The 14,692-nt window shown below is 42.5% G+C and overlaps 1 protein-coding gene across 1 annotated transcript in view; it reads right to left on the reverse strand.

Moving 5' to 3' along the window:
- Positions 1-14,692, reverse strand: part of LOC122933273 (troponin T, cardiac muscle isoforms-like) — a 360,698-nt gene that overhangs the window by 229,253 nt on the left and 116,753 nt on the right. Inside the window, exon 5 of the mRNA XM_044288150.1 lies at positions 330-407. Coding sequence (XP_044144085.1) covers positions 330-407 — 78 coding nt within the window. The remainder of the gene's footprint in view (positions 1-329; positions 408-14,692) is intronic.

Raw genomic sequence — 14,692 nt, forward strand, 5'->3', positions numbered from 1 at the left:
ATTAAAAGTGCCATGTCTGACCCAGGAAAAAGTACAGCTATGTCTTAAAAGGATTAAAATAGTAAAATCGCCAGGACCAGATGGCATACACTCCCCGTATCCTAAGATAATTAAGTAATGTCATAGCCAGACCCTTATTTCTGATGATTAAGCACTCTATACTGACAGGGAGTGTGCCACAGGATTAGAAAATGTGGTGCCAATATTCAAAAAGGGTCAAAAACAGAGCCCAGAAACAGGTGGCTGGAACACCCTCCTACAAATGTAAAAGTATCCTTAGCTCACTTTTCTTAAAGGTAGACTGTAATGCCTACTGCAAGCATACTCACTGCCAATTTGGCCTGCCTCTCCTTCTCCCTTTCAGTTCGAATCCTTAGCTGCTCTGCTCGTTCTGCTCTTCGTTTCTCCTACAATTATTAAGAAGTGATATAGAGTTTATTACACATGTATATAAACAAGGCTACCCACAGTCATGATATGTAAAAGTTTAGAATTACAAATTACCAGGCTTGTAAATCATGTAATCCAGGTGTACACTGTAGTGATGCTGAATGATCTTAAGAACTGAAAAACTGTTGTACTACAAATGAATACATAAACCCCCATTTAATACTGTAGCTATACCTAAATTCTTGCAAATTTGGAGCATTTTGTTTTAGCCAAAAAATAATTCACAGTGCTTTGCCCACAAAGTGGATGTGGCTTAGCAGAGAAAGCATGGCTCAGCTGGAACAGGGCATAATTTAAGGTGCACCATTTTGCACCCAAATTTTGTAGCAAAATAATTTAGCCAAACTAGCCACCCAATAAGTGGTATAAATTTAGACACTTCATACAGTTCAAGAAACATGCAGGGTGCTTGCTGCTCCAATCCCAAAAAAAATAAAATAAAATAAAATAAATAAAATAAAAAAATCGCAGGATAACTGCAGGAGTTTTAGCTATTTCTGTCCGATATCCGCTATTTTAGACAGAAAAATTCCTGCATGCAATGGCTAAAATGGATACCAAATGTGCATAATGGATGCTTAAAATACGGGATCAACAATAAAAAATGTAATATGCCAAAATGCCCCTAAGGTACTGCATGACCTTATGGGGGCACTATGTATAAAATAAAATACAGAGAAAAATGAAGACAAAACAAAATAAATAAAAAATTATTAAATAAAAATACCACTAAGCCCAAACCGCAGCTTCTAACCCACTTGCAAACCTTTTATCCACTCTGTAAGGCTACTTTCACACTTGCGTTCAGAGCGGATCCGTCTGAGATGGATCCGCTCATATAATGCAGACGGTGGCTCCGTTCAGAACGGATCCGTCTGCATTATATTGTTAAAAAATAGTGTGAAAGTAGCCTGAACGGATCCGTCCAGACTTTACATTGAAAGTCAATGGGGGACGGATCCGTTTGAAGATTGAGCCATATTGTGTCATCTTCAAACGGATCCGTCCCCATTGACTTACATTGTAAGTCTGGACGGATCCGCTTGCCTCCGCACGGCCAGGCGGACACCCGAACGCTGCAAGCAGCGTTCAGGTGTCCGCCTGCTGAGCGGAGCGGAGGCTGAACGCTGCCAGACTGATGCATTCTGAGCGGATCCACGTCCACTCAGAATGCATTAGGGCAGTACGGATGCGTTCAGGGCCGCTTGTGAGCCACTTCAAACGGAGCTCACAAGCGGACACCCGAACGCTAGTGTGAAAGTAGCCCAAGAATGTCCATAACAGAAAGAAAAGACAATTTCATAAAAATATTTTAGTTGAACTTTGTGCTATTAAAAAAAACTAGATAAAATGTGAAAAGCAAATCTAAATATAATGTCATACAAATAAAGCCACTTGTATCAACAACAATTAAATTTTATTTTAAAATTTTAAAATTGTTAAACTGATTAAACATATTTTGAAATGGTCAATCTCCTGTCACTTCGCACATTTTTGTTCTTTTATCTTGTTATTCATCCCTAGCTGAATGTAAACATTACAAATTATCAAATCTGCTGCATGCTTTGTTGTCATGCCCTGTAATGTGAGAGGCATTGGAAGATCTGTCAGAGTTTCTGCACATGACTCGATCTGACAGTTTGTTTTGTTATGGGTTTGAACAGAATCACACCTCCTCCCAGGTGTGGTTCTTTAGGTAATTGGTGAGGCTATTTATTCCCCACTCTCCCTATAGCCTTTGCGGGTTATAGTTCTGCCTTGCGTGAGCTCTGGAAGTTTAGTTCAGTTTGTTATAGCCTTAGGTACGTGTATCTTTGGGAACATATGTCTGTCACAGTTATTTTCTTCCACATAAGACCCTTGGGTTACTATTAATTTGGAGAAGAAGAGCAAACATAATCAGCCCTGATTGAGGGCACCTTCAACAGTTGGAGCTCGATAAGTGGGGCTCAGGAGAAGTAGCATCGCTAGCCGAAGTTTGAGGTTCCCAGAGCACGGTGGACCATGCTTGAGGACGAGGACTGCAGCCTCAGAGACAAGGTGAGAAAATTCTGGTCAGCTCATCTGCATCTTGTGCTGTACTCCACTGTGCTGTGGTAATCTGTTCTTCTGTTGATGTTACATACGTAGTAGCAACTTTGGTTGATGTAAAGTCCTGAGTTCCTAGAACCCTTAGAGGGAAAGTTTCAGTTTGCTCTTCTGTGGTTGTGGTTTGTGTTTGGTTTGTGTGGTTTGTGTCATGCACCTTCACAGTTAACGGTTAAGTGTAGCAAGAGATTTCCCCTGGCTGGAGGGTGGAGCTGTATGAGGGACTACTGATATAACTGTCTACAAGAGGGTGTTGCCCCGGGGTGCTCCGGGATAGGGCTTGAATTAGGGGTCAACTGCTCTTAGAGGGAGTAACAATTTGGGGTTACAGAACTATCTGCCCAAGCAAGAGAGCAGGAGCAGAAGGTGTAACCCTGGGGAGACTTGGGAGGACTATAAATTATCTGCCTGGAGTGGCAGAGGTTTAGTCCTTGACTGGCAGATCAGATGTGGTAGCCAGGGAAGAAACAGTTAATATCCTGCACAGGGGTGAGATCTGCTTTGGTGTGTGAAGGAAGAGGTGCCTGGTTCTGTCTTGGTTGCGTGTGTGAAGTAAGTGAGTAAATCCATGGGACAGTGTTGAAGTCGCAGGGGTAAAATATGGGAATCTTAACCATAGGAGTACTAGTAAGGTGGTACCCCGATTTAGGGAGGAAACTCCAAGGAAGCTATTCTGGGAAAGATTCAGAAAGATGCATTGTGGCTGATGAAGAATACAGGATGTGATTTTAAATGGAGAATTGAGTGCGTGGAAGTAAGCATGTGAAGCATTGTGGAAAGTTGAGTGATGGTGCAGTGCAGCGCTGAAGAAGGATTGTGTCTTGTCTGTCTGTGTATCTGTGTGTCCTGCACCGTGCATGTCTCTGTTGCCCGGTAAATATGGCTGAGGAAAGAGGGAGACAGCGGGAGAATGCAGCTGCGGGGGAGTGACGTCACGATATTGGAATGTGTGATAGCAAGAACACTGTCTGCAATGACGAAGAGATAATCAAAAGGAAATGTATGTGAGGTAAAAACACAAATGCAATCGCACTCTGCAACCAGCACTCTGCCCTGCCTTTATGCTGGATGTTGAATAAGGCATTGGTGTACATTTTGGCCAAAGCGTAATAAGCCACTCACCACGTCAGTGAGTGGCTTATTACGCTTTGGCCAAAATGTACACCAATGCCTTATTCAACATCCAGCATAAAGGCAGGGCAGAGTGCTGGTTGCAGAGTGCGATTGCATTTGTGTTTTTGCGTTTGTGTCTGTATTTCGCAATAGAAATCTGCACCTGCTAGGGGTTGTGCGGGCTGAATCCCCCATATTTTTGGAATGTATGTGAGGTGTTTAGCGTGTGTGTATGTTATTGGTATGTTATTTGTTAACAAGTTCAAAGACTTGTGTGTGTTGATGTATGGGAAATGTTTCTTTAGGTCTGTCTGTTCTATGTCTGTTCTACATTGAATGTTATGTCTGTGTGGACTAGGAATCACAGGCAAACTGTGGCCAGCAGGCTGCCTGTTAAATAGCCGCAACAGATGAGTCAGCCGACATGGCCAGCGTGACGTGACTCACATCATGCACCTCAATGCAGCTGAGCGCTGATTTATTCCTATCGGCGCTCAGTTCCCCTGCTGCTCATTACCTAGGGGATGGATAACGCCGGCCATGCTGAAGAGGCACACGCTGCTCTAAACGGCATTCCTAAATATTCAAAATGACCCTCATGGGTATTAAAGGCTGTTTTCCACTCATCCCCCTCCTTTATTCAAATGAGATTATATGCTCCCCTGAGGTTGAGTTTGGTAAACCAGTGAGCTCCAAGAATTTGGTGAAACAGGTCTTTAATCAAGGGCAAGGGGTACAGATTCTTCATGGTAATTTTATTTAATTCTCTATAATCAATACACAGCCTCAATCCACCATCCTTTTTTCCGACAAAGAAAAACCCATAGGAGATACCGAGGGCCTAATATGCCCTTTTAGTAAACAGATTGTGGCAAAAAAAAGATAGGAAGGCGCTCATAGGGTAATAAGTTCAACAATAAATATATGAAATCAACACATCGAGAATTGTGCTCACCTTCTGGTGTTGTGCATACGTAGGCACAACACTCGTGAGGACAGGGGGTCGGTGCAGCCGGTATCTTCTCAGTCCTCGTAGGTGGAGTAGCCAAGTCTCCAGAGGAATGGTATGTATTGCAATAGGGAAAAGATTATTGGTGCACTAGTATAGTACACCAATTGATACCTTCTGGTGCAAAAACACGACCTCAGTAGATGGATAAGAGGGTCTTTTATTGATGAGTGACAACGCGTTTCGGAGTTGGTACACTCCTTTTTCAAGTCTAAGAAATCACAAATTTAGAGGGTTTTTTTTGGTACAGAAAAAAAATAAAATGTATACACAGTCATTATATTAAAATGAATTAGGAATAAATGTGCACGTAAAAAATCTGTGCACATATACAAGTCAAATAGAACAAAAAGCAAGAAAACACAAAAATGCGTGGTTGGGAAAGATTAAAATGGTCCATGCATTTGGAGATATATCACAAATGAGAACGGGTAAAGAAATATATAAAATGCATATAGATATATGGGGGAATATATGAAAACACACATGCACGCATGAGGTGTACATACATATACGTGGCCGCATGTATAATCACATATAGAACTGGAACCGCTGTTGGTGATAAAAACTATAGGCTGGAATGCCATATATATCACATACAAATGTCGATAGTCATCATACCACAAACAATACAACAAGTGTGATGATATATACCCCTATTAGTAACCATCATATTGATATTGGTTCTAATAGTGATGGTAGTGTCGCCATATACATACATATGCCTACACCTTCACATATATACACACACGTATACAACCATAAGCTGCTCTGGACTGCTTATTCTTGATACTAGCCATGTAAAAAATGCATGGGCGTTTAGTATGGAGCTTGAAAATACACATGAAAATAATAAGCATGCACATATATTATACACCTACACTTGCATAAACGCATACATACGCATAAAAAATATAAAATATAGGAAATATATATGTATATATACATATGTGTAAAGAATGATGAATGTACATTAAAACCATACATAGTGAGTAGCATGATCGGGAGAATTTAATAAGTGAGGGTTTACTGACCCAATGTTGACTCAAGTAATAGAGTAAATAAATACATAGGTAAATAATTATATAATTGCTTGAATTGATGGGAGACATATATAGATGGTATGGACCACTATAGAATGAAATTAAAGTGGAGTGGAGTATTCTATGATGTAGAAATGGCATAACAGGGATGTGGGCCTAAAACAATTGTTGATATTGTGACATGTAGCTGAAATAAAGTGGACATGAGGAGATCGGAGATGTGGAGAATCATGGCTGCCGATCTTACCTGTGGGGTCCGTGCTGGGGCTTGAAGCGCGGCCTTGCACACCTGCTGAAAGGCGCGCTCGGAAGAGCAGGAGGGAGAGGGGCGGAGTCTCGGATTGACAGCTGCTCGGTCCGTCGGACCGGAGCAGTCATTGTGAACAACGCATGCGCCGAGCACCGTGTTCGATGCTGGCTCCCTGAGCAGGGATCGCACACAGGGAGACTGCCATGTATGGTGATAGCTAAAATGGGGAAATGAATGGGGGGGGGGTGTATTGGAGACTAAAGGCTGGTTTGGTTGTATGACTGGGAAATTGGGCAGTTATGAACTAGATAATAGGGTAAATTAGTGATTTGATGAATTTATACACTCAATTACCATCAGCATCGAACACGGTGCTCGGCGCATGCGTTGTTCACAATGACTGCTCCGGTCCGACGGACCGAGCAGCTGTCAATCCGAGACTCCGCCCCTCTCCCTCCTGCTCTTCTGAGCACGCCTTCCAGCAGGTGTGCAAGGCCGCGCTTCAAGCCCAAGTACGGACCCCACAGGTAAGATCGGCAGCCATGATTCTCCACATCTCCGATCTCCTCATGTCCACTTTATTTCAGCTACATGTCACAATATCAACAATTGTTTTAGGCCCACATCCCTGTTATGCCATTTCTACATCATAGAATACTCCACTCCACTTTAATTTCATTCTATAGTGGTCCATACCATCTATATATGTCTCCCATCAATTCAAGCAATTATATAATTATTTACCTATGTATTTATTTACTCTATTACTTGAGTCAACATTGGGTCAGTAAACCCTCACTTATTAAATTCTCCCGATCATGCTACTCACTATGTATGGTTTTAATGTACATTCATCATTCTTTACACATATGTATATATACATATATATTTCCTATATTTTATATTTTTTATGCGTATGTATGTGTTTATGCAAGTGTAGGTGTATAATATATGTGCATGCTTATTATTTTCATGTGTATTTTCAAGCTCCATACATGCATTTTTTACATGGCTAGTATCAAGAATAAGCAGTCCAGAGCAGCTTATGGTTGTATACGTGTGTGTATATATGTGAAGGTGTAGGCATATGTAGGCATATGTATGTATATGGCGACACTACTATCACTATTGGAACCAATATCAATATGATGGTTACTAATAGGGGTATATATCATCACACTTGTTGTATTGTTTGTGGTATGATGACTATCGACATTTGTATGTGATATATATGGCATTCCAGCCTATAGTTTTTATCACCAACAGCGGTTCCAGTTCTATATGTGATTATACATGCGGCCACGTATACGTATGTACACCTCATGCGTGCATGTGTGTTTTCATATATCCCCCCATATATCTATATGCATTTTATATATTATTTCTTTACCCGTTCTCATTTGTGATATATCTCCAAATGCATGGACAATTTTAATCTTTCCCAACCACGCATTTTTGTGTTTTTTTGTTTTTTGTTCTATTTGACTTGTATATGTGCACAGATTTTTTACGCGCACATTTATTCCTAATTCATTTTAATATAATGACTGTATACATTTTATTTTTCTTCTGTACAAAAAAACCCTCTAAATTTGTGATTTTAGACTTGAAAAAGAAGTGTACCAACTCCGAAACGCGTTGTCACTCGTCAATAAAAGACCCTCTTATCCATCTACTGAGGTTGTGTTTTTGCACCAGAAGGTATCAATTGGTGTACTATACTAGTGCACCAATAATCTTTTTCCTTTTAGTAAACTTTCCTTCAAGTAATCCCTCAGACTGACGTTTTGGACCGGACAAGTTATAAATACAACCTCTAGGATACTTGGAACCCGGAAAAAGGTCGATGGCACAGTCATAAGGTCTGTGAGGGGGAAGGAAATCAACCTCGGACATGGAAAAAATATCAGCAAAGTCGCTAATGTATGAGAAAAGAGTTTGACTCTGCAGAGACTCGGGCCTGAATAACAGGTAGACAACATGAATCACATTTCACCACCCATTTATCTAATTTGCCAGTGGACCAGTTGATAGGGTTCATACCGAACTTTAGGATTTTTGGACCCCGGACCCAAACCCGAATTATTCATACCCCCGGCAAATTTTGACTTAGTTACTTTTATTCAACCAGCAAGTAATTTTTTGATGGGAAATGACAGGTGTCTCCCAAAAGATAAGACGATGTACAAGAGGCATTATTGTGGGGGGAGGGGTGGGGAGGGGGGACATTTCTCAGCTTTTATTTACATTTGAGAACATTAAGTTGTTCCGCACTGTGGAAAATCTCAAATGTCGTGGTCAGAAGACAAAAAAGTGACACCTGTGCTGGCCATGAGAATAGTTAGAGAGGTGAAAAAGAATCCAAGGATAACCACCAAGGCCATCCTGGTGAATCTGGGCTCTGCTGGTGGCAATGTCTCAAGGCAGACAATCCAACGGACACTGCACACTGCTGGGTTCCACGGATGCAGACCAAGGAGGATGCCACTTCTCCAGATAAGGCACACAAAAGCATGCTTGGCCTTTGCAAAAGCTCATCAGGACAAAGAAGAAGACTTCTAGTCTTCTGTGTTATGGTCAGATGAAACAAAAATTTAATTGTTTGGTCACAATGATGTTTCCTTCATTTGGCGTAAAAAAGGAGAAGCCTTCCACCCAAAGAACACCATCCCTGCTGTCAAACATAGTGGTGGGAACCTAATGCTTTGGGGGTGTTTTTTAGCCAATGGACCAGGGAACCTAATCACAGTAAAAGAGCAATACATGAGGATTCTCAACGACAACATCAGGCAGTCTGCAGAGAAACTTGGCCTTGGGCACCAGTGGACATTTCAGCATGACAATGACCCAAAACACACAGCAAAAGTGGTGAAAAAAAGGTTAGCAGACAACGACATTAACGTTTTGGAGTGGCCCAGCCAGAGTCCAGACTTGAAGCCAATTGAGAATCTGTGGAGGGAGCTAAAGATCAGGGTGATGGCAAGGAGACCCTACAACCTGAAAGATTTGGAGCTCATTGCTAAAGATGAATAGGCAAAAATGCCTGTGGATACATGGAAAAAGCTGGTCTGCAATTATAGGAAGCGTTTGATTGCTTTAATAGCCAATAAAGGCTTTTCTAATAGTTATTGAGAAGCGTATGAATACTTTTGGACGGGCCACTTTTTGCTCAAATGTAAATAAAAGTTGAGAAATGTTTTTCCCCACAATAATGTACATAGTCTTATTATCTTTTGGGAGACACCCATGTCATTTCCCATAAAAAAAAATGACTTTCTGCTTAACCGCCTCCGGACCGCCTAACGCAGGATCGTGGTCCGGAAGTGGCAGTCTGACTCATATACGCGTCATCTCGCGAGACGCGAGAGGATGCTCACAGGGGGGTTACATCAGCCTGTCAGGCTGATGATTTTTAAAAAAAGAATCACAAGCCAGTTAACACTTTATATTTATAAATGTAAGGTGTTAAATGGCTGCTGTGCTCCTCTGCTAGTCCTTTTCATCGGTTGGTTTCAGCAGAGGGGCACAGTTCACAGTGAGTACACCAAACAGCACACTTAGCCCCCAGATCACCCCAATTAACCCCTTGATCGCACCTGTCAATCACCTAGTGATAGGGGAAAAAAGTGATCAGTGTAAACTGTCATTTTTTCCACTGGTATTGACTGATAGGTTTTAGGTTTTAGGATAGTTTAGGCCCCTTGGTTAGGTAGTTAGCAATCGTTTAGCACCCAGCCCACCGCAGTCACCGATTCGCTGATTAGCGTATTGCTAATCACCATTTGTACTTTTATAGTATCTGCAAGTGATTAAAACTGATCACAGTCAGATCTATAATAGTATTTGTGTCACCTTAGCCCGCCCTCCACACAAAACGCAGTGTTTGCCCGATCAGGCCTGATCGGTCGCCCACACGTGCGTTCACCCACGCCCGCCCCAGTGACAAAAAAATATAATTTTTTTTTAACACTGCACAATCACTTTCCAAGTGCTGCGGCAAAAAAATAAAAAATAATCCGTTTTGATATTTTTTATCAATCGCAGCGGCCTCCGGTACTTCACTAGCCTCCCATTTGTAAGATAGGCTTGCTTTTTTTCTTAGGTAGACTCAGGGAATACCCCCTAAATTGGCAAACAAGGAGTATTCTTCTGAAGAGGCCTACAGGCTTCTGAACCCTTATCTGACGAATCCAGCGGGTCAGAGTATGAACCTGTAGAAAGCAGTGGCAGTCTGACCCAAAGTTCGGACGAGGAGGTTGAGGTCCCCGATACCAACAGGCGTACCCGGCCAAGTGTTGCTACACCACAGGTTGCGCAGGATCAGCTTCAAGGGCAGCAGAGTGGGGCTTATGTCGGATGACGTGGTAAGGCATACACCAGCAGCGCAGCCCACCCTGGACCTAGTACCAACACTGCCGTACAACATGGTGAAGTGGCGAGCACCAGAAGGGCAGTTGAAGCTGGTACGGTGGCAAGTGCAATAGTTACCCCGTTGCAGCCATCGCACAGACAGGCCCGTAGACCCCCTAGAGTCCCTGAGGTGCTGGCAAACCCTGATTGGCAGTCCCCAACTTCAGCCACACCATTGGTTCCCCCTTTCACCTCCCACTCTGGAGTTCGGGGTGAGACACCTCAGATCGGTTCGGCCCTGGGATTTTTTTAGCTGTTCTTGACTGCGGAGCTCTTGGACTTAGTTGTGGCTGAAACAAATCGGTATGCCACTCAATTTATAGCCACCAACCCGGGAAGCTATTATGCCCAGCCTTTCCGGTGGAAACCCGTCCAAGTTTCCGAATTAAAACAAATTCTGGGCCTTCTCCTCAACATGGGTCTAACCAAAAAGCATGAATTGCGGTCATATTGGTCCACGGACCCAATTCATCACATGCCCATGTTCTCTGCTGCCATGTCCAGGGTACGATTTGAGGCCATCCTGCGTTTCCTGCACTTTAGCGACAACACCACCTCCCGTCCCAGAGGCCACCCAGCTTTTGACCGGCTCCACAAAATTCAGCCCCTCATAGACCACTTCAACAACAAATTTGCAGATTTGTATACCCCTGAGCAAAACATCTGCGTAGACGAGTCCCTTATACATTTTACCGGGCGCCTTGGCTTCAAACAGTACATCGCAAGCAAGCGCGCCCGGTATGGGGTCAAATTGTATAAGCTCTGTGAAAGGGCCACAGGCTATACCCACAAATTTCAGATCTATGAGGGTAAAGATCAGACCCGGAGCTGGTCAGTTGCCCTGACTACCTGTAGAGCAATGGGAAGACAGTCTGGGACTTGGTGTCACCCTTATTTGGCAAGGGGTACCATCTTTATGTGGACAATTTCTACACAAGTGTGCCCCCTCTTCAGGCATTTGTTCCTAGAACAGATTGGCTGCTGTGGCACCGCACGACCGAGTCGCCGGGACGTCCCCCAACGGCTCGTTACCAGCCGTCTTGCAAGGGGGGAAAGGGCTGCCTTATGTAATGAAGAACTGCTCGCGGTGAAATGGAGAGACAAGCGTGACGTTTACATGCTCTCCTCCTCTCCTCCATTCACGCAGACACAATACAAATTGAACGAGCAACCAGTGTCATTGAAAAGCCCCTCTGTGTCCACGACTATAATTCGCTCATGGGAGGGGTGGACTTCAATGTCCAGATGTTGGCTCCTTATTTAGTTTCCCGACGCACCAGACTCTGGTAGAAGGTGTCTGTATATTTTATTCAATTGGCTGCATATAATAGTTTTGTTCTCTACAGTAAGGCTGGGAGAACAGGATCCTTCCTCAAATTTCAAGAAGAGATCATCGAGAACCTCCTGTATCCAGGAGGTTCCGTGGCCCCATCCACCAGTGTAGTGAGCCGTCTACACGAGCGACATTTCCCGTTGCTGGTACCTCAACCCAACCGTCACCCCGAAAAAGATGTTGTGTCTGTAGCAGGAGTGGAATAAGGCGTGACACCTGCTATTTCTGTCCTGACTGCCCTAACCACCCTGCCCTATGCTTTGGGGAGTGTTTCCGGAAGTACCACACACTGGTACACTTAGCATAGGGATTGCATCTCACAGGACAACACAGTAAGCAAAAATGTTATTGTTCTGTTCAGAAAGTTAAAAAAAGTTTATATGGTCCGTTCAAATATTATTATAAAGTTAATAAATTGATTGCGTTGCGGCCTGTTTTTTTTTTTTTTTTTTTACACCTTCTCGGTGGACCAACCGATCTCCTCTGCAGTAAAAGATACGTTTGCCGAGGCATATGAGCTGAGGGGGCGGCGGTGTTCATATGCTTTGGCAAACACTTTGTATATATATAAAAAAAGTTAACAAAAATCCCGGCATTGATTTATTCATCCACATCGATTGATGTGAATGGAGAAATCTGGTTTGCCAGGGCATACGAGCTAAGTGGGTATGGATGTTGGGCGGAGCTCCTATGTCCTGGCAGACGCCTTTCCCCTCTTTTTTTTTGGGCAGAGATTTTTTCATTCACATTGATTGATGCGAATGAAGAAATCTGTGCAGTTCATTTTTTCTTTCAGCGCAGAGGCTGAACGAAGAAAATAAAATAAAATCTCATTACCTGTATGCTCAATATAAGGAGAATGGCAGAAACTCCTAATTCTGGCCATACATGTAATGATTGCGGAGACCCTCAAATGCCAGGGCAGTACAAACACCCCACAAATGACCCCATTTTGGAAAGAAGACACCCCAAGGTATTTGCTGAGGGGCATATGGAGTCCATGAAAGGCTCCTTTCACACTAGCGTTTGTCGGTCCGCTCGTGAGCTCCGTTTGAAGGAGCTCACGAGCGGACCCGAACGCCTCCGTCCAGCCCTGATGCAGTATGAATGGAGCGGATCCGCTCAGACTGCATCAGTCTGGCGGCGTTCAGCCTCCGCTCCGCTCGCACTGTCCGCACTGTCCGCCTGGCCGTGCGGAGGCGAGCGGATCCGTTCAGACTTACAATGTAAGTCAATGGGAACGGATCCGCTTGAAGATGAGCCCATATGGTTCAATCTTCAAGCGGATCCGTCCCCCATTGACTTTACATTGAAAGTCTGAACGGATCCGCTCAGGCTGCTTTCACACTTAGAATTTTTTCTAAGTTATTAATGCAGACGGATCCGTACTGAACGGAGCCTCCGTCTGCATTAATATGATTGGATCCGTTCAGAACGGATCCGATCGAACCCTGGTGTGAAAGTAGCCAAAGATTGACATTTTTGTCCCAAGTTAGCGGAAAGGGAGACTGAGGAAAAAAAAATTAAAAATTATCAATTTCCGTTAACTTGTGCAAAAAAATAAAATAAAAATTCTATGAACTCGCCATGCCCCTCATTGAATACCTTGGGGTGTCTTCTTTCCAAAATGGGGTCACATGTGGGGTATTTATACTGCCCTGGCATTTTAGGGGCCCTAAAGCGTGAGAAGAAATCTGGGATCCAAATGTCTAAAAATGCCCTCCTAAAAGGAATTTGGGCCCCTTTGTGCATCTAGGCTGCAAAAAAGTGTCACACATGTGGTATCGCCGTACTCAGGAGAAGTTGGGGAATGTGTTTTCGGGTGTCATTTTACATACACCCATGCTGGGTGAGATAAATATCTTGGTCAAATGCCAACTTTGTATAAAAAAAAAAATAGAAAAAAAAAAAAGGGAAAAGTTGTCTTTTGCCGAGATATTTCTCTCACCCAGCATGGGTACATTTAAAAAAAAATACACCCCAAAACACATTGCCCTATTTCTTCTGAGTACGGCGATGCCACATGTGTGACACTTTTTTGCAGCCTAGGTGGGCAAATGGGCCCACATTCCAAAGAGCATTTTACAGATTTTGATTTCAAACTACTTCTCACGCATTAGGGCCCCTAAAATGCCAGGGCAGTATAAATACCCCACAAGTGACCCGATTTTGGAAAGAAGACACCCCAAGGTATTCAGTGAGTGGCATGGTGAGTTCCTAGAATTTTTTGTATAAAAAGTTCTATGAACTCACTATGCCCATCAGCAAATACCTTAGGGTGTCTACTTTCCGAAATGGAGTTATTTGTGTGGGTTTTCTACTGTCTGGGCATTGTAGAACCTCAGGAAACATGACAGGTGCTCAGAAAGTCAGAGCTGCTTCAAAAAGCTTAAATTAAAATTTTTGTACCATAGTTTGTAAACGCTATAACTTTTACCCAAACCCTTTCTTTTTACCCAAACATTTTTTAATCAAAGACATGTAGAACAATAAATTTAGAGAAAATTTTTTGATATAGATGTCGTTTAAAAAAATAAAATTACAACTGCTAAAATTTCGATTAATAACAAAAAATGTAAAAAAAAAATAAAAAAATATGTCAGCAGCAATGAAATACCACCAAATGAAAGCTCTATTAGTAAGAAGAAAAGGATGTAAAATTAATTTGGGTGGCAAGTTGCATGACCGAGCAATAAACGGTGAAAGTAGTGTAGTGCAGAATTGTAAAAAGTGGTCTGGTCATTAAGGGTGTTTAAGCTAGGGGGGCTGAGGTGGTTAAATAAAAGTAAAATAATCAGCAGGCACTCACCATCTGTATTTCACACATATATAAACACATTTATTTGAAAAATAAAATAATTTAAAAATAAAATAATTAATTAAAATGAATGAATGAATAAGATATCATAAATAAAAATGAATGTCAATATATCTTATTTTTACACACAGCATATAAAGTTATTAACCATATATCAATAGACAATGAATAAATGTGG

This window comes from Bufo gargarizans, chromosome 3 (assembly GCF_014858855.1).
Source record: "Bufo gargarizans isolate SCDJY-AF-19 chromosome 3, ASM1485885v1, whole genome shotgun sequence".
Classification (NCBI taxonomy): Eukaryota; Metazoa; Chordata; class Amphibia; order Anura; family Bufonidae; genus Bufo; species Bufo gargarizans.